We start from the raw sequence: 19589 nt of genomic DNA, 5'->3' as shown, positions 1-19589 counted from the left end.
TCCATCAAACAGTGAATCATCCAAAAAATTTTGTGGATCCAATTACACAGGCATGCACAAATACAGTGAAAGGAATGTGGTCACATCTGAGATCTTTTTTTCCACACATGGCATAAGGGAGAAATATATTGGAGACTATCTTTCTTTTTGGATGGTGAAAAAAAAACGGTGAAAGTTTTTTTTTTGGATATTGTGGGATACATCGTCTATGGAAGAGAAAATGAGAGAGAAATTATTGAAGAAGAAGAAGAAATCGTAAATGATGTTCCTGATATAGATGATATAGGTGAAATTTCTGTTCCAGAAGATGATAATACTTCAAGCGATGAGATTTCTGATGGTGCTAATGCATCAAATTGGAGCGACGATTAATTGATTTTAAATTTATTTTCATCATGACCCAAAAATGAATTTTTTTATTAAATTTTTATTTTCATATTTTTTTTCAAATCATCAATTTCCTATTCGTTAAACATGAAAATAATGAAAAAACATATGAATTCAAATAGTTTGATAACATTTAAAATGAAAAAATTTCACTTCGATATAATCCCATCCTGCCAAGCTTTGGTGGATAAAGTTGATTTTGGAGTGACAAAAGATGACATATTGTTCAATATGAAATGAGCAACAAATGCAACCAAATAATGTTGATAATTATGGTTAACTCATATTATTCAAATTTTTGTTTTTAAGATAAGAATATTTTCGAAAATTGAGGGTTTTTCAATGGGCAATAATTCAGTGCTGACAGCAAGCAAGCAATATGGTTGAAGAATAGAGGTTTGAGAACAAGTAGCAGAGCTGAAAGAAAACATTTTTTTGGTGAATGGTGTTGAAGCAAATGAATGTTTTAAAGAAAAATAGAGAGAAAAGAAAGAAGAGAAACGAGGAAATGAGGAAGAATTATTTAGAAAGTTTGAGAAGTGACAAAAATGAATAACGATTAAAATTTGGATGAGATGGAAAACATATCACATATTTTTATTATTATAAAATAAATTTTTCTTTTCATGTGTTTAATTTTCACACATAAATATGTTTTTTGTATCAAAGCATGACACAAGGATATAGACCAAAGGGATTGAGGCAGAGCAACAGCCAACATGAAAACGGGGAAGCAGGTCAGTTTTCAATTTAACATTCTTCATTTTCATCACCTTCCACTCCATTTAGCTTCTTTTTCTTCTTCTTCTTCTTCTGTAACTACTACTACAACTACTTTCTATTCTTCTGTTCGTTCAATCATCTCTTTGATTGATCCATAACATACAGAAGATATCAAGTCGTCGGATCTTCCTCGGCTGAAACTGTGTGAGCTGTCGAAAGCCAATCGTGTTCAGTCGGCGTTGCTGAATCATATTGTGTATTGGATAAATGAGAAAGAAAATATGAGGGTAGAGATGGTTAAAGGGGTGGAGGAAATTGGAGGAAAAGATGAGGAAAAGAAGGAGTATGAAAAAAGAGAAATAAGTGAAGCAACCGAAACAGAGAGAAATGCATCAATGGGAATGGGAATAACGATTCGGAAGAGAACAGATTTGAAGGAAGGAAAGGGAAAAGAATAAAGCACAAGGGAAAGAATAATTAAACAAAGTGAATGACTCAACAGGTACGAGGAATGACAGAACACAAACAAGAGAAGGCAGAAATGAGGGAAGGAAGAGGAATGGGATGGGTGGGGAAGAAGGGATCGGATGGACGCTACTGAAGAAAGGAGAGGGGTGTTTCTTGAGCGAAAAGAAAGGGCAAAAGAACGGGAGCAAAGGAAATGGGGAACATAAAGGGAAGGAGAAAAATGGAGGGAAAGAAGGGAAGGGGAGGGCAGAGCGGATGAAGTCGCTGTTTGGTGGAAAAGAAGAGGAGGAATGGAATGAGAGCGCGAAAGAGAGCTACGATGATTGGTTCTAAGATCCATGTGTCAAGGGGAAGAGGAGGAATGCGAGTGCGCTGACACAGGCGGGACATTCGACGTAGCCGAAGTGTTCTTGTACCAACCATCGTTGGAATCATTTTTTATATATTTATCACTTCGGGCGAAGAAGCAGCAGAAGATGAAGGAGATAGAGAGAAAGATGGATATCACTGAGAAAAGAAAGGAAGAAGAAGGAGAAGATAATTGTTATGTTGGAAAAATCGAAAGACAAAGTGATAGAATAATCGAAGAAAAATCGAAGAAAAATCGAAGAAAAAGAAGGAAGAAATTGAAAACATATTTTTGAATTTGAAGAAGGGAGATAACATTCAAGTCAGACTGTGAATGAACAATATTTGCAAGTTCCAACTCATTCATTTATGAAAGTGAGAGCAAGAAAAGATTATTCAGTGAGGAATGTGAACGCGAAACGAAAGTTATCTATCATTGTAAAAACATGCGATTTGTAGCAAATCAATGAAGAATAAGCTGAGTTGAAGTTTTCAAGATGACAATAAGAAGATTAAATTAGATGGAGAAATAATGAAAGAATAAAAAGAAGGAGAAGGAGATAAAGAGGAAAAGAGTGAAGAAGAAAGTAATGAGATTTCTAAAGAAGAAGAATAGATGAGAGAGAGAGAGAGAGGAGGTGATGAGAAATTGAAGGATTTGAGAATGGGCGGAGGGAAGGTCGTCTGCATCTGCGACTGCGAAAAATCAAAAGGAGATGATATTTCTGTATTTGCAGCCATTCAATGTTTTCATCGTTAATCCGCACCGAATGGAGGAGCGGATGGTGCTGAGGGATTCTGTGCAGTCAGGAGAAAAGGAGGAGACGTTGCAAGTGGATGACGATGAACATTGCCACAGCCGCCACCACCAACACCACCACCATCAGCATCCGCACCACCGCCACCGCCATCATCCTTGGAGATATGAGCAGATCAGCAATGCAGAAAATTAATATGAGAGTGGAAACAAAGATGGAGAAGCTGCAAACGAAAAAGAAAGTCAAAAAAGAGAGAATATGGAGCATGAAAAGCAGTGTGTGTCGAGGCAGTGCAGAAACTAGAAATAAGTGGAAAAGGAAATGCAGCAAAAAGGCCAGGAAAAGGACCAGGAAGAAGGGCACAAAGAAAAAATAGAGGAAAAGCGAGAGAAATTGAAGGAGAAGCTGAAGCCCAAAATGGATCTGCAGGAGACGGATAAGGGGAGCAGCTGTTCGCAACACTTCCATGATCACCAGAACCGGATGAGCTTTGTCAAAATCGCTTCCGTCCGCATCCAGTACGGCACAAAGCATGCAACGAGAAGGGATCAAGTCTTTCATTTGTAATGAGATAAGATCCATCGGCAGCCATAGTATCTTCGTTTCTATTTGGTTCGTCGACTTCATGTGAAAGTGGATTGGGCGTGGAACAGAAAATAGGCTTTGGGACATTAGACGGATGGAAAAGAGGAGGATAAGGACAACGGCGTTGGATAGAGAGAACGAGCGGAAAGCAGACAGGAAGAAGTGATGGGTTCATGGTTGTTTTTCAACAATGCCTGAGCTAGTGAAAGGGGTTGAGAAATCGCATCGAGAGAAGAGAGGAAAGCTGGAAGGCAGAAGGACACTGATGCCAATGCAAGAAAGGGAGAAATTTCAAAGTGAACGAAACAGAAACATATGTGATATAAACGACAGAGGTGAGAATTTTTTAAGCACATACAGTTCAAAAGCATTTTTTTGAGAATCATATTTCACACCAACATGCACTTTTTCAGATCTATAAACAATTTGACATATATTTGGAATTTTTATCGTCTCGATAATGAAATTAACATCTTTGCAGAATATATACTCGAAGTGTCTGAAACCGCAAACTTTTTTTCTCTTGTATGTGTGAGAACGAGACATAAGAGCTGTTATTATCAATCATTTTTCCTGCGCACTTGCCTTTCTCACATTGCTCCCACCTTCTGCTCCACTCAAGCATTACACTGCATTTGATATTTAAAGCTTTGCAGAACATATTGGGAATCGATGGATGAACTCTCTTTTTAAACTCGCCAGCGACAGCATTTCTGTTTACTCTGCTGACAAACGCACTTTCACCACCTCTTCAAGACTCTTCTGTTCATCCCCTATCCTCGGCCTCTTCATATTACCGATCTCCCTCCATGTCTCGTCCACTCAAATTCGCCAAACAATATTTTCAGCATCACATGCATCTGCACCTACTACTAAATTGAAAACTTTATCGTCTTCTTCGTCTCATGTTTTGCACATCTTGCTTAAAGAAGAGGAAGTGGCAAAAAAAGTGATAAGAACGCAAAGAATCAAATTGAGACATGAACCGACTGTCGTTGTTAAAGACAGAGTAAAGAAAACACAACTCGGAGAGGGGCAAATAATGTCAAAGCTGTGGAGAATAGGGGCAATGAATATACATAAATGAGTATGAATCAATGTTTGATAAGAGGAAGAAGAAGAAAAGAAGAAAGATGCGGAAGGAGCAACAGAAAGAGAAATATCGAACGTTGAAGAAGTGTGTGAAGCTTGGAGCAGCTCTGGAGAATTAACATAGCAAGCTTGCTCATTGGTGCGAGAAGATAGCAAATCCTAAAGAATACGAACTGAAAATTGAAGGAAGATGCTCAACGGAACATTTAGCAATGGAGGTGACATGGTAGAGCTGAAGAAGATGGGCAATAGCCTTCTTTCGAGATGAAGAGATGGAGGTGAAGAAGGAGGGAATGATTTGATATTTGGCAGATTGACATCAACATTGGGTGGCATGGGAGGTATAGGAACAGGATTGAGAGTGATGGAAGTGGCACATCGATTGGTGCAAATTCAGATGGGGCAGATGGACTTTCCGCCTGATTCAGTCCAAGGAGAATTCAGATGAAGTGGGTGCTGTTTGAGGTGCTGAAGGAAACAGACGTTGAAGAGATTTTCGCAAGCTTTCGTTGCTGAAGAAGATGAAAAAAGAAGAACAAATGTTCGATAGTCCGCGAAGAGAAGGAGAGGAAGGTGCGCCTACAGTGTCTGTGGCACAGAGGAAGTTTGATGGGAGAAACGGAGCAGATGCCGAAAAGGAAAAGATTGATATCTTCCATTACTCACCACGTGTGCGGAACACATGGCGTGTAAATCACGAAGGCTCTTCACACACGCCTGCCCCGCAGCCATCGTCTGTCCCTCAGCGCGCGATGGACTTGCTCTGGAAGCAGCAGGAGTAGCCTGCATTGATTCTGTAGGTGAACATCTAATGTGAATTGTTTTTTTCGTGTGCAGCTCTGAACGTGAGCACGAACCTGCTCTGCACACTGAACGACAACTCAATTGAGCATGAGTGGTATTAAACGGCAGATGAAAAATTTGAGACGAATAACCAGCTCATTTTGAGTGAGGGTTTCATTGTGAAGTTCTCTCGCAAGTTCCACTTTTCTCGCAGTCTGGAAGACCCAACGGAAGAGAGTATAATTGCATCGTGGGGTTGTATTTGATCCATAATGCACACAGCAGATACAAACTGATGTGGCGGAAGTTGCAGAGGAGGAAGAGAAAGCAACGGAAGCTTCAGAAAGATCAGTTATTCTGCATTGGATTTGTCGCTATCAAGGTCGAGTTGGGCAGATGCGCTGATGAAGATGAAGATAATGCGAACAAATGGGATTGTGATTGGCAAGCAGATGCAGTTCATATCACAAGAAGAGGAGTTTGTTGAAGAGGCAAATTTAGGTTTCCCAAGAATAGCATGCATTGTGAGTCTAATGAGTGAATACTTCTATCGAACGGGTTATTTGAAACTCTTTTGTTTAAGATTGCCTGAATTTTTAAAGAAGAGAGAGTCAGGAAAGTGAAATAGGAGAATTTTAAAAAGAAGGAGTTATTGAGAGAAAGAGAAAGAGAAAGGTCGAATAGAAAAAAAAACCATTGCCTTCCTTTTCAAAATTTCATCTTCTACATAATCGCTTACTTCTGTCTGGCATTATATCTTCATAACAACCTTATCTTTTGCCTTCATGCATATTCCACTCGCATCCACACATCTGTTCATCGTAAATTTTGAACATACAGCAATTTCATGTTTTGCATTCAGTGTTCTCTTGTAGTGTTCCATTTCATTATTCACGTTCAAACAAAGAGCCTTCTACACCCCACTTCACGCATCCTTTTTGCAAGATGTTCCATCCGCATCCACCTTGTCAGCAAAGAAACCTTCAAAGAATACAAACAAAACGGAATTCCAGTTGCCAAATGCTTCTGCTCTGAATTTTCCAACAATCGCATCGTTATTTGACTGATGATTCTTAATAAAGTGAAAGAAGATTCGTTTACAGAAGCGTTATGAGACTTATATACAAAATACACATCTCTTCCAAGTGCTCCTTCACTTATATCCTGAATGGCAAAGCAGCTGATGAACTTGATGTGGAATAAAAAAGTGTTTTCAGAGGTTTGAAGGAGTTATCAGAGAAATAAAAGGATGTCATGAGATGAATGGAGAGAAAAGTGTTGGAGGAAGAAGAATATTGCATCATCAATGTTTCGAAAGGGGAATTTGGATGAATGTTAGAGGAAAAGGAAGAAAGAGGAATGGAGGATAAGAAAGAAGCTAAATGGGGATGTAATACGAAGAATAAAGAGAGAAAGAAGAGTTTATGAAAATTGTTATCATTAATTATTGTTTCTCCTTCATTTTTTGAAACGTTATTTGCAAACTCTGTTGAACTGCTCAGCAATAACAGGAACTTTGTTATGAAGTTTCAGCTCAATAAATATTACACACGTTTTATAAAATTTAAAATAAACTTATTATATATATTTATATCTGTCTATTTAATTTTTATTTTCCAATAATCGGTATTGTAAAGTTAGTCTTGAAACTTCTTTTTTTTTCTGAAGTTTCATTTATTTGTTTTTGTTAATATCTATTAAACTTGATCAAAAAATCCTTTTTCACTTTTAACGTGAAAAAGGTATGTTTTTTTGCATATAATAATAAAACAAATACATATTACAGAAATAAAAGCTAAATACTTGCAAATAATCAATTAAACTCTATGATCAATTAATACCACAATAGCTTTTATTTTTTCGATTTTTGATCTTTTTTTACGATGTCAAAAAAAAACACCCATATTGTAACGGTCGTCTAGCCATCGTTGTCTTCACAGATATTTATTGAAGAGCAGAGCATCACATGCACTTCGGCTGGAATTTTCTTTGAAGTTGATAAAACAATGCTTTTCAAAGAATAACCATCTGCAGCAGCTTTAATGCACAATATGGTGTTTGACATGTTCATGGGTGTTTTGTTGAACTCAGCTGGTGAATCGGAAGGATGCACAACAAGCTTTTTGGTGGTATCTGAGAGGTGAAGTGAAGATTCATCGGTATTAAATATCAATGAAGTAGAATATTTATAAGTATTATGAAGATGTTGAAGAAGTTCGTAGAAAGGATGGAGGGTTTGTTTATTTGAAACAGCTAATCGTTGAATATCAACGTTTCTTGGAAGAGATACTTTGAGGTGTGGATTTCTTTTAATGAATGAGTAGGGTTATGACTTCGAAATTTCAACTCCTTCTTTTTCTTCTTCGAATGGGACAAAATATTTGACTTCAGGCATTTTCACTAAAAAATTATGCATTTTTGATAAGCTTTTTGTGATCAAAAAATTCAATTAAAATGCGTTCATTTCTTGACATTCAAGGAATGTCACAAAACTTTTTATCGTCACATCTATGATGGCTATTTGCAAATAAGAAAAACTAATAAATTTTGAAATATGAGAAAGCTATCAAAAGTTATGAGTGAAGAAATTTTTTTATGCTTTGTGCATAAAAAGCTTGAAAGTCCATATTTTCCCACGAATAGGTTTTCTTGTCTGTCAGAAATGACAGATTCCATCCATAATAAGATAACAATAAATCAATGTTTATCAGTGAAAGAAAAAAGAAACAAATTGTTTCATTTGAGAAACAGAAATGCTCACTCCACTTGAACTTTCACAGCGAATGACATCCTCTACTGTTTTCTTTTCTTTGTCTGTTAGTAACTATGGGTGTCCAATTTTGCCGACTTTTCTTTTGTTTTCCAATGCTGTTATTGCTCTATTAATGGCTAAACGGCTGAATTCATGTAGATTCACTGCGTCCACTATCCTTGCCTTTCCATCCAAAATAATAGTTGCAATCCGCTCTAATCGATTTTCAATTCTTCGATATTCAAATGACATCATTTTTTCTCGAAGAATTAACTGTCCACGTTCTCTTTTGTTTTTCACAACACTCATTAAAAAATATTCTGGTAATGATCTTTTTTTATTTTTATAAAAAAAATTTTTTTTGAAATGAAAAAAAATCAAAAAATTTTTTTCGATCAAATTCAAACTTGGGAAGCCCCCTTGCTATTACCTAATCTCCTCACGGGAGGCACTAATCCAGAGATGGAGGAGCTAACCCCCCCATCTCCCCCACCATCAGAGATTAGGTATAGTAATTTAATCTGAAATTCTAATTACTGACTTTTCCTTATATATCAAAAATATAAAGAAATATCCAAAAAGTATGAAGAAATAATTCATAATTAAAATTTTTGTCCGGATAAAAAAAAATGTCCGGATAAAAAAACCACCCTATGAAAATGATCAATTCATTTTCTTCACGTATTTTCGTTTGTTTATTGAAAACAAAAATGCAGCTAAAACAAGTTTGTTAGCAATTTCTTTTGTTTGTTTTATATGTTTTCATGTTATTTTATTTTCATTTCAAAAGCTTTCTTTTATAAAATTTGAATAATATTTTTTAAACACATTCTGGTTGAAAAGTTTTAGCGAAAATACTGCAGAGCGAATAAAACAATAATGATAACATGTGTGAAATTGCAATTGAAATGAATTCATGATGATTGAATTTATTTCATTGTTTTAAAGCAGATTTGTTTTCTTGTTTCGAAGATTGAAATGAAGAGAAAAGAAGTTGATAATCCTTGAAGAAGATGGAGTGATTGATGAAATGAATAAAGAAGAATTCAAATCTGCTTTCACAAAAGATTTTGTTTTTAGACTAAATATTCAAAATGATTGAAGAAAAGAAAATTTCAGCGGGAAATGCAGTTTTGTCACTGAAGTGCATTGGATATTTAAATGTGCTGTTGAACCAGTGGAATGGAAGTTTTGAAAAATATTCGATGAACGAAAGATTTGAGAAGATGATTGATAATGAAGAAATGAAAAAAGAAGAAAAGAATGAAAAGCTTCAAACTGATCTTTACGAGCGCTTATTTTCACTTGACGGCTTGCGTTCTTTGGATCCATATCCTGTGTGCGTGTCATCTTTTGTGAAAGTCGCATTAAACAAAGAGGAAAGAAAAAAAGTTCGGAAGGAAGGAGAAATAACCATACTAGCTTTGAGCAACATAAAACGATGTGAGGTGTTTTTATATATTTATAAATTCATAAATTCATTTTATTTTCTTATTTTTTGCATTGGAAGAGAAAAAAGAACTGTATTTGAAAAAAATCAAAGAGATTATCTTCATCATCAGAAGTATCACAATTTCACACAGCTTTCTGATCAATTTGCTTGACAGTTTAAGACAAACCGAATATTTGAAAATGAAATGAAAAAGATGTTATTGCAATTCTTTGTCAATTTTTCAATTTTCATTCGATGAATTATATATTACAAAACTTGTGAAAGCTTTTAAAAAAGATTTTTATCCAAAGAAATCAAATTCAAATTGTATTATTGGAGAAACATCAAATATTTCAACTTATGAAAATACAATTTATTTATTTATTTATTTATTTTTTTTGAATTTTTCTCACAAAAATAACTAAAACAATTTTCTTTAAATCCCAAAACGATAAATCTCAGATTTTTTTGATAAAACAAAACAAGCAAAAATAATTCTGAACATGGTTGAAACCATTTATTCAATCAAAAAATGCATATTCAATGCTTTTTAAAAACGGCAAGTAGATTTAAGGGCAAGTCACAACTTTAAGTAACATTCAGAAACTCGTTTTTTTTCAAATTTTTTGTGATAGAATGATTTAATATCTAAAAATAAAAAATGCTAGGGGTGAATTTTCCATTTTTAGAATACTTTTTTTTCTATGAAAAAAATTAAATTTTCGAAAACATTATGGTTATGATCAAAAAAATTACTAATAATTTTAATTGAAATCAACTTATCGAAAGAATTATTTAAAATTTTTTATATAATTCAAAGCTTTCTTTTTTTTATTTTACAAAGAAAAAATAACAAAAGTTCTCAATTCATTTTAATATTTATTATTTTCACCTTTCATCTAGCGCAATCATTGAAACACACGTTTTTTGTGTGTGAAAAATTGATTTTTCGATTTAAACCCTAACCCTATTTATAAAAAATATAAACAAAAATTAAACGCAAATCCAAAACCTAATATTTCGATTCGAAGGAAAACCCTAAAGCAGAACGAAACCCAAGAAGTTCGTTTTCACAAAATTTTTTTCTTTTAAAATTTTCAAAACTTTCAAATAAGAACTTCAAACATCTTAAATTCACTTCAATTGAATCGAAATATATTTTCCAACAAATCAATTTGTTCCAAATAATGAAATTTCCAAAAATCGTTCAATTTTCAAACAAAAATTTTTGAAATTTGTTTGATCATAACCATAATGTTTTCGAAAATTTAATTTTTTTCATAGAAAAAAAAGTATTCTAAAAATGGAAAATTCACCCCTAGCATTTTTTATTTTTAGATATTAAATCATTCTATCACAAAAAATTTGAAAAAAAACGAGTTTCTGAATGTTACTTAAAGTTGTGATTAACCGATTTAAGTTTTTCAAGGTTATTTCAAAATAACTGGGTTAATTCAAAATTGGTGGCTGAAACTTGAAATAATACAAATTACTTGAAATGACCAATTCATTTCACATTTTATCTATTGAATTTTTGTTAGGCTTTCAAAAAAAAAGTTTCAAAGCTTAAATAATAACTACAAACTTAACTATAATTAAGATAAAGCATAATTATTTATCATATAAAATCTATTAATAAAATGAAACTCCTATACTAATGATACACAATGAATGATATGATTAAAAATTGCTTCACAATGATAAATAATAAAATGAAATTTTCCTTCAATATAAAAAATTCTTATTCCAACAATGCCTGAATGACAAGATCCTCAACATTTTCGATGGATGATATGATAAGCGTTGTATCAGGATCTTCCTTTATTTCCTTGTTCCATTGATTTGAATCATACAAAGAAACAAGCTCAACAAGGCAGCTGTGCAGAGAGCGGTGCTTCGTAAAGTTGAGTGTGTTCAGCATCAGCCCCAATGTTGACGTGTCGCTTTTTTGTGTAATGAAATTGGTGGCATGAGAAGTCAATGCGGTTGAAAATGTGGATGTGAAGTTGCTCGTTGGCGATGTTGGCAGCCCAGAAACAGAAGACGAAAGAGGCGCAGAAACAAGAGAAGGCAGACAATCACTAAGCAAATTGATGTCTGCAAGGTACGCTTCTACACAAGGCAAGCAAAATGTTGTTGTTGAGGAGGAGGAGGAGGAAGAAGAAGAAGGAGAAGATGAAGAAGAAGAAATAGAGGAAATAGAAGAAATAGAACTAGTAGAAGAAGAAAGCGATGAAGCAGCAGAAGAAGGCTGATTGGTAGAGGATGAAGAAAGCAAAGGCGTTCCAGCAGTCGAAGGGGTCTTCATCAATTTTCGCAATTCTTTGTAGTTTCCCTTTGAAGAAGTTATTCTCAAAATGTCTTTTATTTTGGCTTTTTGCTCTTCAGTCACATTTGTCACATCTCTCAAATAGTATTTCTTTGCATACCTCAGCTTATCATCTTTTCTTTTTATTTCTTTCTCTTTTTCTTTCTCCTTTTCCTTTTCTTTCTCTTTCTCTTTCTCTTTCTCTTTCTCTTTCTCTTTAGCTTCCTCATCATTCTTTTCAAGCCAACCTTTCAGCATTATCAAAATATTCTCTTTTTCTTCTTTTTCATCGTCTTTCAACGATTCATTCTTCTTTTCTTTCTCTTTCTCCTTCTCCTTCTCTTTCTCCTTCTCCTTCTTTTCAATCTCCTTCATCACAACATCCAAAGACACGCCAATCGCTTTTGCTGCACAGAAATTCCGAAGCTTCATCGTTTCATCAAAAAACACAAAAACATCACTCAAAACTTCTCCAAGTGTCAGTTTTTTCGTCAGCTTCGCTTTCTCTCTCTCTTCTTCTTTCTCCTTTTCTGTTCCCTTCTTCGCTTTTAACGCAAACGGAGAAATAATCAGCGAATTCCTCTTCAGATCAAGTTTTTTTGCTTCTTTCTTCAGATCGCTTCCCTCTCCAGTCCCATTCTCTGCATCTTCTGCCCCTTCATCTGCCTCAACCTCTGCCACTTCCTCGCCAAACATCATCACAAACACCATCGCCGCAGAAAAGACACGCACATGAAACACCAGCCGGCTCAGGTTCGGAAAGAGCGGGTGGAAAACAAGATGAGAAAATGAGCGAAATGCGTTTGAGCTCAAAGAATTCAAATATTCAGCGCTGTTGATGTTCTGAAACAGCTGCAGCTCAAACAAAAGCAGCTGCCGAGACAACGAAACTGGGTTGGTCAAGAAAGAGCGGGCGAAGAGAGAAATGGGAGAAGGAGAAGGAAGCAAAGAAGGAGAATACGAAGGAGAACATGAAGAAGATGGAGAATGATGCATTGAATGTGGAAGAGGCACAACAACAAGAGGAAGGCTAATAAGCGTTTGGATGGAAAGCGGATGATGAACAGTAGACAACGGAACAGCAATAGAAGGCTCTGAAGAAGCAGAAGAAAAAGTCGAAGAAGAAGCCGACGAAGGGGCAGATGAAAGAAACACATTTTCAGTCCAATGATGCTCTTTCCCGTCGCACACCCACCCCAGCGGCATCCCTCTCTTCACAGACACTCTCATCATCCTCTTCCTCTTCCTCTCTTCTTTCGCTGCGTTCCTTTCCGTTTTCCCTTCTTTCACATGGCTCTTTTCACAGCCGGCGCCATCTGCTTCTTTTTCATCGTGTTCTTCTTCATCACTTCCTCCTTCGTCTTCGTCTTCGTCTTCGTCTTCATCCATCGCCAACACAAACAGCCTCAGCAGCTCAGCGGAAACTCTTCCGAATCCTTTCTTTTTCGTCAGCTCGCGCAAAAACATGCGGAAGATGAACGACATCGCCTCAGAATCGAAGTCAGAAGGATGCAGCTGAAGCCATCTGGCAACGATGCTGCAGACAGAGCGGGTGGGAGTGGCGAAGGAGGAGAGGGTGGAAAAGGGAGGAGGGGAAGAAAGAGAAGAAGAGGAAGAGGAGGAGGAAGAAGAAGAAGTGGAAGAGGAAGATGATGATGTTGAATTGCTTGAGGATGAAATGGAGTTATCTGGAGATGTTGAAGATTCATTGGAAGGAGTTTGAGAAGGAGAAACTTTATCTTTTGGAGAAAGAGGAGGAGATGAAGCAGAAGAGGAAGAAGATGAAGTAGAGGAAGAAGGCAAAGAGTGTGAGTGAGACGGAGACAAAGGCGCTTCAGCCTTGTCTTTCTGTTTGGAGAATGTTAATACACGCAAAGTGGGAAGAGAAGATGTTCCCGAAGAAGAAGAAGATGATGATGAAGAGGAGGAAGAAGAAGAAGATGAAGGAGAAGAAGGCGTGGTCGTAGTAGTAGTTGTTGTTGTTGAAGAGACAGAAGGAGATGAAACAGAAGGAGATGAAACAGGAGGAGATGAAGAATCAGAAGAAGAAGAAGAAGAAGAAGAAGAAGAAGCAGATAAAACAGGTGATGTAGAAGAAGAAGTAGAAGAAGTGGAAGAATTTGAAGGTGATGCAGTTGCAACTTGTTGATTTGTTTCATTGTTATTCGTTTTTCCCTTTGTGGAGATCAAAGTGGGAGCAAAAGAAGGGCGCTTGGGTGTTGGTTTATTCTCATCTGAAGTGGAAGAAGAAGAAGGGGATGATGAGGGAGGTGGGGGTGGAGTGAATGTTCTGAAGCGAGCAGACAAAGAAGGATACGGAATCAGTGGAGTCTGCCACAGTTCTTGTTCGTTCTGTGTCTTCTTCATCTTCTCCCACAGCTCTTTCTCAAATTCGATTTCTTCGAGCTCTTCTTTCGCTTCTCGCATCTGCTTTTCATTCTCAAGCATTCTATCTCTTTCTTTGTTTTCACTATCCTTTTCATCCTTCTCCTTCTCCTTCTCTTTCTCTTTCTCTTTCTCCATCTTATTCAAAGAAGCATTCGGCAGATGTGCTGCGAGCTCGCGGAACCGCATCAGCAACAGCATAAACACGTCCTCAGAAGAAGCGACGTCTCTGTGTGTGAGCAGAAAAGGGTCGATGTTGTTGAGCCACTCCGCCTCGCCATTCGTAATCTTCTCGACAATCTTCGACAGCACCCCCGTTTTGATCTGCTTCATCTCTGTGGCACAGCGCTGTTCGCAGGAAACACTCGAAAATTCGTCTTTCTCTTTCTCTTTTTCCTTCTCCTTCTCCTTCTCCTTCCTCCCTTTGTTTTCTTCGTCTTTACCCTCTCCTTCAGCAGAGTCCTCCTTGTTCACTTTGAGTGCGGCTGTGGAGTACGAAATGAACGGCGGGAAATCAGGAAGCGAAAACGAAGAGTTCATCAGAATAGAGCTGATAATCCCGCCTGACTGGATGTACTCGTTCAGTTCCTCGTCGAAAAAGGCAGAAGAAGGAAGATTTTGGCTTTTGGCTTCTTTCGATGGAACAGCGATCGAAAGGGGAGGAGAAGACTGAGAAGATGAAGAAGATGAAGAAGATGAAGAAGAGGAAGATGAGGAAGAAGCCATAAATGTTCCTGAATTCTGAAGTGCACTTAAATTTGAATGTCCAACAGATGCTTCATTGCCTTCTGCCCCACTCCCTTGTCTTCCTTGGTTGCGTTCAGCTGCATAATACATTTCTTCTCTTAAACGACTTTTTTCTATCAGAAGCGAAACAGGAACAGACGGAACTGGCATTTCACGCATTTTCTCGCTATCCTTTGAGGCACCTTGCTCGTTGGATGCAGCTGCTGAGGGCGCATTCGAGGAAGATGGAATGTTCTCTTGTTGCTGAGAAGCTGGAGGGGGATTAGGAGGCTGTACAGAAGGCGGAGAAGGAGCAAGGGGTTTTGGCGGTTGAGGTTGAATTGAAGTTTGAATTGTCTGGGACGATTGTATATTTGGTGGTCGTGAATCACTTCGTGCTTTATTGTTTCCTTGGTTAGGTGTCCCTTGTTTTTCGCTTTTTCCAAATCCGAAAAATCGTTTCAGACTTTCAAATGCAGATGTTTTTTGGATACTTCCAATATTTTTGGATGAGTTTGCAGCTCTCAAATGTCCTTTATTAAATGCATCAAGAGCCTTTTGATTTCTAGCAGCAAACATCTGCAAAAATAAAAAAAAAAATAAAAAAATAAAAATAAATTGGAAATGTTGGAAAATCTCTCATGTTTGAAGAAAAAACAAAAGAAATACTGATTTTTGGATTTGAGAAGCAAGTTTACTATCTATATGTAGTTTGCCAACCTATTAAATTTGTTTTCAAAAATAATTGTGATTTGTAACACAAAAAGGAAAGAATAATCACAGTTCTTATGATTTTACAATAAATTCTAAAAAATCATACTTGTTTCGAAGCAGGTGCCTGCTTTTCCTTTCCGTTTCCTGCTTCCATCGCCTTCCACATCTTTATCAAATCCTGAACAGCCACATTTCCTTCGTGAGCTGTCCGAATAACAGACTCATTTCGCGACTTGAAAGCGTAAAAATAAATTATTAAAATTTCACAATAAACGTATGAACATTTACTAAGGTAATGTTTACCATTTCCATTATCGCTTTTACTTGCTTTTTATAATTTATTCTCTATTAAATAAACAAAAATAATAAAATATGGTTATTTTTCGGCAAAACCAATAATCAAAAAAGATGGAAGTTATTGAACTTATCAAGCGTAGATATTCTTGCAGAAAGGCATGAATTTTTGTTGAATATATTCTTTTATGTCATTTTAAAATGTGTTATGTGTGTGAAATCAACATTATTCAGTTTGATCCAAAACCTGTTCCAAAAGAATTGTTGTTACAGATCTTAGATGCTGGCCATCTTTCTCCTTCTGGAATGAATGCTCAATCATGGTGCTTTTATGTTGTAACCAATAGAGAGAAAAATTTGGCCATTGGAAAAAAGATTGAAGAAGCTGCTGCTGATAAACTGGGTGAAATGGTTAAAAAATCACATGAACGCGGATGCCCAGATACAGTGTTTTATGGTGCACCTGCAGTGATTTATTGCTGCACCAAGAAAAGTGGAGGAGTTTTGAAGGAGTTTGATCTTGGACTTGCTGTTCAGAATATGCTTCTTGTTGCAGAACGAATTGGTCTTGCCACTGTTCCTGTTGCTTTGGCAAAATGGTATGGAGACGAAATTATTCGTCATGATGTTGGGATAGCAGAGGAAGATGATTTCTTTATTGCTCTTCCAGTTGGATATAGAGCTGCTGATTCTGGAGATGAGCCTCGCCCAAGAAAAGATGATTACTTTAAATTTATCGAATAAATAGGGAACGTTATCAGCTTTTATTTTGACCAATGTGAAAAAATTTATAATACTTTCAAAGTTGAATTTTCTTATTCCAACCATTCTAATTTGTTTATTATTATAATTTTGCTTGGATATTTTTTTTTATAAAAAATTTGTTGTGATAAATTGTATTTAAATTATTTTTTAAAAATTGTTAAAAATTTTCAAAAAATGTTCCCAAAATAAAAATACTGAGTATAAGTGAGTTTGTTTATTCATCAATTGAAAGGTATTCTTATTAACATAAAGTATCAAAGGGCAATCATTCTTTTTCAACTTATTTTAGTGATGAATAATTTGCTATTTATTTGTGTTTTCTGCTCTTTATTTCAGTTATCAATTTCCAGTTCTATTCGAGGAATTCATCCAAAACGTGTGACTCAATTTTTAATAAATGTTATAACTCCAAAAAAATATCTCTTGAATTAGTACAATCTTTTTATTCTGGTGAGATTTTCACATGTCTTGATCAATCAAAAAAGTTTTACTGTTATTCATTTATTTTTTTTTTTCAAATTAAAAAAAAAAAATTGGATTATTGACAGTATTTCCATATCTCAGGTGAATGATGGATATTGTGATTGCGCTGATGGAAGCGACGAACCGGGAACATCTGCATGTCCCAACGGGAAATTTTGGTGTTCAAATCCAGGATTCAAAGGCTATTACATCGAATCCAGCAGGGTTGATGATGGAATCATTGGTGTGAAGATTTTCTGGAACAATTATTATTGATGACACTTTTTTTCTTTTTTAGATTGTTGTGACGGAAGTGATGAAGCGACATTAACGCATCCTTCACCTTCTCAAATACACAAATCATGTTCTCAGTTTATTCAACAATTCGAATTCAACATAACAAATCGACTAAAAGAAATTAAAAAAGTTTTGAAAGCCAAAGAAAGCTATTCCAGTTCTGGAAATTCGAACAAATTTCAAAAATCTTTGATTGATTTAAAGAAAAAAATTGAAAAATTGAAAGAAAAAATAAATTACGAAGATGAAATGCATAAAAACAAGCAGAATGAAAAAAGTGCTCCATTTAAAGAAAATGAAGATCAATCGAGCGAAAAGGAAGATAAAGAAATCGAAACAGAAACAAGCAATGTTGATAATGAGAAAGCTGGAGAAAAATTAGAAAACAATGAACAAAATTCAATTCAAAATGAAGATGAGTCGAACAAATTTGAAGAAGCCAATAACAATAACGAGAATGGTAGCATCAATGAAGATATTGTTAAAGAAGACGCTGAAAAAGATATGAGTAATTCAATTAATGCTGAGGAAAATATGATTCATGAAAATGAAGAACAATATCAAGGGGACATCAATGAAGAGAACTCTGTGGAACAAGATGAAACAGAATTTGACCAATCGGAAGAAGAAACGGGAAAAGAAAAAACAACTTTTTTTAGAAGAATTGGAAGGAAAATCGGTTCTGTCTTTCAAAAAACGAACAGAGCATTTAAAAAACTGACAAATCAAGTTGGTGAAACTCTTTTTGGAAAAGAAATATTTGATATGGAAAATGACAGTGAAGATGATTTTTCATATCACAGCAGCTACGACGATTTTGATTGGAAGCAAAGTGAAAGAGAAAGAGAATTAAAAGATCTTCAGTCAAAATTGAAGAGTTGGGAAAATTTTGTCGAGAACAAAAGTGGTATGGAATTTATGTTTGCTGAGAGTTGGTCGAGTGGGTAAAGAAATTTCTGGAATTTTATATTTTAACCAAATATTTTTTTTTCAGTTTTGTTTTAATCTTTTTGTTATTTCAACAACCCTTTAAAGTTTTTTGGAATTATGAAGCAATTTTTTAAAATGAAATCATCAATTTATTTTTTTAACATCCTTATACATATTTGTTCGGACTTACAGATCAATCATTGATGATGTGTTTAACTCATTTCATTGATGAATCATTTGAGGGAGAAACTTCAGGGTTTGCTAACTTTATTAGAAATTCAGTTATTTAAAATCATTATAATTTAAATCTGTTATGTTAATGTTTATATTTATATAGTTTTTCATGGACATTCAAATTTGCTGATAAGGCAACTGTTTCACCGAAAGAATGGGGTAAGCATAAAACAAGCAGCTATTTTCATCACATTTCAAATAGTCCCGTGTTTGAAGAAGTCACAGGTGAAAAAGAAGAAAAACTTGAAAAAATGATCGAAACAGAAAAGGGACAAAAAGAATGGTTCATGCACTTTGCTAAAAGAGAGAGCGAAGATTATAATAATTCTCCTCACAATTTGAGCGTAAGGCTAAAATGTGGATATTCTTCTGATGCAGCAATAAGCAGCTGGATGCAGATCTCGGAGATGGAATATCAAGCAGTATGAAACAAAGAGTTTTATGAAAAATATTTGATTTGCTTTATTATTTTCTTTTTTTGAAGGTTTTATCGCTTCCTTGCTTATGTGAAAAAAAGGATGAATCTCTATATGCTCAAAGGATTGATTCATTTCAAAGAGAAGACTGGAACGAAAATGGACGTTTTGTAACAAAAGAATGGAAGATGGACATTGGAGATTGGCACTGCAGCAAAAACTTTGAAGGAAGAGATAATAGGGTTGTATTTAAATCTGAATCATATCATAATAACTTAAAGAAGGAGTTGTGAGGTATAAAGATAATTCGAGAATAATTCTTTTTTATTTATTGATTAAAGCTGAGGTGAATTGGGGGGTGTGAAAGCTTTAAATTCAAAGGGGAATTAATACAAAAAGCTGAATTGGTTTTTGCAAGAATTTGTTAATAAAAAAAATACATCTTTGAATGTTGAAAAAAGTTAAAATAACTGTTATATCCACAAATGATTTTTTTTATAAATCACTCTTCTGAGCATTAGTGTTGCTATTTCGATGCAATCTTTTCTTTCTTCGCAAACTGTTTTCGAACTGATCTTCTGATTTAATAAAATTAGTTCCAAAAACATTAAGTTTGTGTTTTTGTTGTCCATTTTTTTATTAGTTATATATTTTTGTAGAGAAGAAAAAAAATACGCATTCAATTAGCAAAAATAAATAAAAATTGGGTCAAATAGTCTTCGAATTTTTC

At 35.3% G+C, this 19589-nt stretch overlaps 7 protein-coding genes across 7 annotated transcripts; 5 read left to right on the top strand and 2 right to left on the bottom strand.

Moving 5' to 3' along the window:
* Positions 1-1057: 1057 nt before the first annotated feature.
* On the top strand, positions 1058-1568 carry MONOS_5903 (uncharacterized protein; the record flags this gene model as incomplete). Its single annotated transcript, XM_067876092.1, has 2 exons — positions 1058-1124; positions 1276-1568. 2 exons carry the CDS (start codon positions 1058-1060, stop codon positions 1566-1568), a joined length of 360 nt encoding a protein of 119 aa, XP_067722194.1.
* Positions 1569-1674: 106 nt separating this feature from the next.
* Positions 1675-1911, top strand: MONOS_5902 (uncharacterized protein; the record flags this gene model as incomplete). Its single annotated transcript, XM_067876091.1, has 1 exon — positions 1675-1911. The coding sequence occupies one exon, from the start codon at positions 1675-1677 to the stop codon at positions 1909-1911; it is 237 nt and encodes a 78-aa protein (XP_067722193.1).
* Positions 1912-2682: 771 nt separating this feature from the next.
* On the bottom strand, positions 2683-3245 carry MONOS_5901 (uncharacterized protein; the record flags this gene model as incomplete). The annotated part of the gene is made up of 2 exons (XM_067876090.1): positions 2683-2841; positions 3147-3245. The coding sequence occupies 2 exons, from the start codon at positions 3243-3245 to the stop codon at positions 2683-2685; spliced, it is 258 nt and encodes an 85-aa protein (XP_067722192.1).
* Positions 3246-4882: 1637 nt separating this feature from the next.
* Positions 4883-5143, top strand: MONOS_5900 (uncharacterized protein; the record flags this gene model as incomplete). The annotated part of the gene is made up of 1 exon (XM_067876089.1): positions 4883-5143. One exon carries the CDS (start codon positions 4883-4885, stop codon positions 5141-5143), a length of 261 nt encoding a protein of 86 aa, XP_067722191.1.
* Positions 5144-10927: 5784 nt separating this feature from the next.
* Positions 10928-15831, bottom strand: MONOS_5899 (uncharacterized protein). The gene is made up of 4 exons (XM_067876086.1): positions 15765-15831; positions 15568-15693; positions 15417-15467; positions 10928-15326 (listed from the first exon to the last, which is right to left on the bottom strand). Exons 1-4 carry the CDS (start codon positions 15771-15773, stop codon positions 11070-11072), a joined length of 4443 nt encoding a protein of 1480 aa, XP_067722190.1. The 5' UTR covers positions 15774-15831; the 3' UTR covers positions 10928-11069.
* A 24-nt stretch (positions 15832-15855) lies between these two features.
* On the top strand, positions 15856-17016 carry MONOS_5898 (putative nitroreductase). Its single transcript, XM_067876085.1, has 2 exons — positions 15856-15914; positions 15990-17016. Exons 1-2 carry the CDS (start codon positions 15870-15872, stop codon positions 16497-16499), a joined length of 555 nt encoding a protein of 184 aa, XP_067722189.1. The 5' UTR covers positions 15856-15869; the 3' UTR covers positions 16500-17016.
* MONOS_5897 (putative glucosidase 2 subunit beta) lies at positions 16706-19464 on the top strand. The gene is made up of 8 exons (XM_067876084.1): positions 16706-16752; positions 16810-16896; positions 16953-17004; positions 17069-17226; positions 17281-18186; positions 18402-18465; positions 18547-18865; positions 18928-19464. Exons 2-8 carry the CDS (start codon positions 16812-16814, stop codon positions 19150-19152), a joined length of 1809 nt encoding a protein of 602 aa, XP_067722188.1. The 5' UTR covers positions 16706-16752; positions 16810-16811; the 3' UTR covers positions 19153-19464.
* The last annotated feature ends 125 nt before the right edge of the window (positions 19465-19589 follow it).

The sequence above is a fragment of the Monocercomonoides exilis genome (genome assembly GCF_001643675.1).
Source record: "Monocercomonoides exilis strain PA203 chromosome Unknown scaffold43-869231, whole genome shotgun sequence".
In the NCBI taxonomy this organism is placed as follows: domain Eukaryota; phylum Preaxostyla; order Oxymonadida; family Polymastigidae; genus Monocercomonoides; species Monocercomonoides exilis.
Note: the sequence above shows the minus strand (reverse complement) of the source record. Positions and strands in the feature narration are given on the sequence as shown.